This window comes from Epinephelus moara, chromosome 10 (assembly GCF_006386435.1).
Source record: "Epinephelus moara isolate mb chromosome 10, YSFRI_EMoa_1.0, whole genome shotgun sequence".
NCBI classification, from domain to species: domain Eukaryota; kingdom Metazoa; phylum Chordata; class Actinopteri; order Perciformes; family Serranidae; genus Epinephelus; species Epinephelus moara.
The window spans coordinates 6,602,327-6,605,994 of NC_065515.1; the positions used below are offsets into that span (position 1 = coordinate 6,602,327).

The window sequence follows — 3,668 nt, forward strand, 5'->3', positions numbered from 1 at the left end:
GTGAAAATGTCATAAAAAAGGTCATAGTATAGTATGACGTGAAAATGTCATAAAAAATGTCATAGTATAGTATAGGGATGGGCAGCACAAGCAAAAACACTATTCGAATATCATGCCAACTATTCGACAATAGTAAAGGTCATAGTATAGTACGACGTGAAAATGTCATAAAAAATGTCATAGTATAGTATGACGTGAAAATGTCATAAAAAAGGTCATAGTATAGTACGACGTGAAAATGTCATAAAAAAGGTCATAGTATAGTACGAAGTGAAAATGTCAAAAAAATGTCAAAGTATAGCATGTCATAAAAAAAAATAGTAAATATAAAAAAATCACAGTGCAGTATGTCTTAAAAATGTCAACTAATGTTTGCTAGTAATTTACCTCCTCCCTCGCAGCAAAACAAGTTTTTGAGTCACCACAAAGTCCCATAGGTCACACTGGGCTGCAGACTTGAAGAAACCGGCTTGCCTAGTAACCTTTAAGGTCCCCGTGGAACAAGCAAAGTTTGTTTACATTCGGTGTTCGTCACGAAAACGCTTCTGTGTCCTTGAGGTGCATCAAACATGTCCAGTACAACTTTTTACTCTCTTACCTTAGCACACCATATATTTTGTTTAATTTTGAGACCTGCATTGTTTCGGACTCACTCAACAAAAACACTGCTCCACAGGGTACCTTTAAGGCTGCAAGGAAGAAACCCATAATGCAACACTGTCTGGAGGAGGTGGTGCTGATGTAGCCTCTGGGTTTGAACAGTGAAGCCAGTGAGGAGGTGTCTTAATGGTCAGCAGGGCGTCAATGGTTGCTAAAGAACTCTATGAGAAAATGGCCCTACTTCTCCCTTGATTTATGAATTTATGGTCTCAATCTCTAGTTTTACGTCTTTTTCAGTACAGCATGATGTTCATTTTATAAATGATCATCCAATTTAGAGTAAAATAGAACAATGAAATCATTTTTGTTGGCAGCAGGTCGAGATCTACAGTGTGTTTGTATCTACGACATAAAGTAACAACCCATATTATGTGTAGCAGTGCTGGATAACAGGCTTTTATTTTACAAACTACGCTAGTATGTGTGTTTTAATAAGTTTTGTTTTCTGTGTCTGCAGAGAGAAGATGGCTTTTTTCACCAGACCAAGGTTCAACATACCTCCTTTGCCAGCTGACGATGTATGAGAGCTTGCCTCTGTATTATGTGACTAAACATGAAGTATTTGTCTAATTTTCTGAGCTCATGAAGTACAAAGTTCTTTCTACCAAGGACGCGGGCAGGGTGACACGCAGATCATGTTGAAGATTAGAAGGTTTCACATTTTTTTTCAGAAGTGTTTGCGCGGCTATTCTTACAAACATGAACACACTAGACACAGTTATCGACAACAGCGCGGCTGTTTGTTTCCTTTTTGGAGAAGACGCCTCTCACAGGGAAACGGTATCTCTTTACTCCTGTATGAGTTACTTCTGTTGTTTGTGCTTACAAAAGGCTGGAAGACGGGAACAAAAGTCGGTTTGGACAAATTCACTGTACTGTAACTTATTTTATAGTACTTTTCCTTGAAGGAAATTAAAAAAAAAAAACGCTTCCTGCTTTTTAAGTGTATTTTGTAGCTTTGAACGAATAGCACTTCAATGTTTTTACATACAGTTAAATTGAACTATTGTCTGATTTCTGTTACCTAATTCTTAAGAGTTATTTACATAAAATGTCACTTTGTAATCCACTTTTATTACAGATGTCATTGTCCTTTTGTTGTTATGTTATTAAAATTAATATTATTTCATGTACTTTTCAATATATGGATGAATATATGAAACACTGTATTCAGATTTTTTTTTATGATGTCTGTATGAACATCTGCAGTGTTACCTCTTGTGAAGATAAAACCATTAAACCACGTTTCGACACTTGGCTTTTTAATCAGTTTATCATTCTGACCAGGATTCATTTGTTGGGATGAAGAACATATTCTGCACACACAGACATTTTCTTTAAGTGTGTCACGATGTTACACGTGATTTTTCTCTAACCACAAACGGGTTGCAATGACCCATTTTCAGTCTTAACTTGCCGATTCTTGAGAAGTCCTACCGCACAGCAGTAAGGCGGCTGTGTCAGCGGCTTATCTTGATATGACATCCTGTCTGAGCCTTTCCACACAGGCCGCTAGAAGCTGAAGGAGAGGCTGAATGTTGTTCTGCTGGAGCTCTGCCTCAACATGACAAGCCCTGTTAACATTTAATCAGTAGTGCTAATAAAAACTGTAGGTATCAACAATTGCTTTTTGACTAGTTTGAATTCCAAGTCAACTTATGTATAGTGTAATTTTGACTAGTAGCAATCAAAGATGTCTACAGTTCATTTCTTACTAGTCAAAATGTTAATTCTTGATGTCAGCAGTTAATTTCTTAATAGTGTAAATGTTAATTATAGATATCTGCAACATAATTACAACCAGTAAACTTCCACCATTGACTTCTGTTCAATTTCAGGTACAGATATCAAGAATTCAATTAATTAAAGATAGACAATTCATTTCTATCAAGGATGGATTTCTTACTAGTGGAAATGTTTATTGTAGATATGTGTAACCTAATTACAACTGGTCATCATTTACTATTGACTTCTATTCAAACTTAAGTACATATAACTATAATTTATTCTGAAATTTTGGGATTTCACGCCAACTTATTCATAACATAATTTGGACTAGAATCAGTTCTAATTAAAGATATTTACAATTCATTTCTCACTGGTGGAAATGTTAATTGTATATATCTACAACTAATTACAACTAGTCAACTTTTACCATTGACTTCTATTCAAACTGAATTACAGCTATCTATAATTCAATTTTGACGTAATTCCAAGTCGACATATCTATCATGAAATTTCTAATGAATGACATGTACAACTCTGTTCTCACTAGTCAAAATTTTAATGATGATATCAACAATTCATTTAATAGTGGAAATGTTCATTGTAGGTATCTGCAACTTAATTACAACTAATCAGCTTTTACAATTGACTTCTATTCAAACTGAATTACAGTCATTTGTTACTCAATTTTGTAGATATCTACAATTGTTCTTATATTACTGATCAAACGGTACACTAGATATCTAAAATTAGGTACTGACAAGTAGCAATTCTGATTAAAGATGTCTACAATTCAGTTCTCACTAGTCAGAATGTTATTTCTTGATTTCAACAATTATTTTTTTACTAGTGGAAATGTTAATTGTAGATATCTGTAATGTAATTACAACTTATTTTTTCCATTTTTACCATTGACTTCTATTCAAACTTAAGTACAGGTATCCATAATTTAATTCTGACTAACTCCAAGCTAACATATCTATATGTAATTTTGACCAGCAGCAATTTTAGCGAAAGATGTCTACAATTAATTTCTCACTAGTCAAAATGTTAATTATTGATACCAACGATTAACGTATTAATAGTGGAAATGTTAACTGTAGATATCTGCAACTTGATTACAACTAGTCAGCTTTCACTCTTGACTTCTATACAAACTTAATTACAGCTATTTGTAATTCAGTTTTAACGTGTTATAATTCCAAGCTAACATAACCATTGTGTAATTTTGACTTGTTGCACTTCTAATGAATGATATAATAGCTTAATTCTCACTAGTGAAA

General features: G+C 33.8%; 1 protein-coding gene across 1 annotated transcript in view; it reads left to right on the forward strand.

Moving 5' to 3' along the window:
* wwc3 (WWC family member 3) overlaps window positions 1-1,793 on the forward strand; it is a 53,317-nt gene extending 51,524 nt beyond the window's left edge. Inside the window, exon 23 of the mRNA XM_050053969.1 lies at window positions 1,118-1,793. Within this exon, the coding sequence (XP_049909926.1) occupies window positions 1,118-1,184 (67 nt within the window). The 3' untranslated portion in view covers window positions 1,185-1,793. The remainder of the gene's footprint in view (window positions 1-1,117) is intronic.
* Window positions 1,794-3,668: the final 1,875 nt, after the last annotated feature.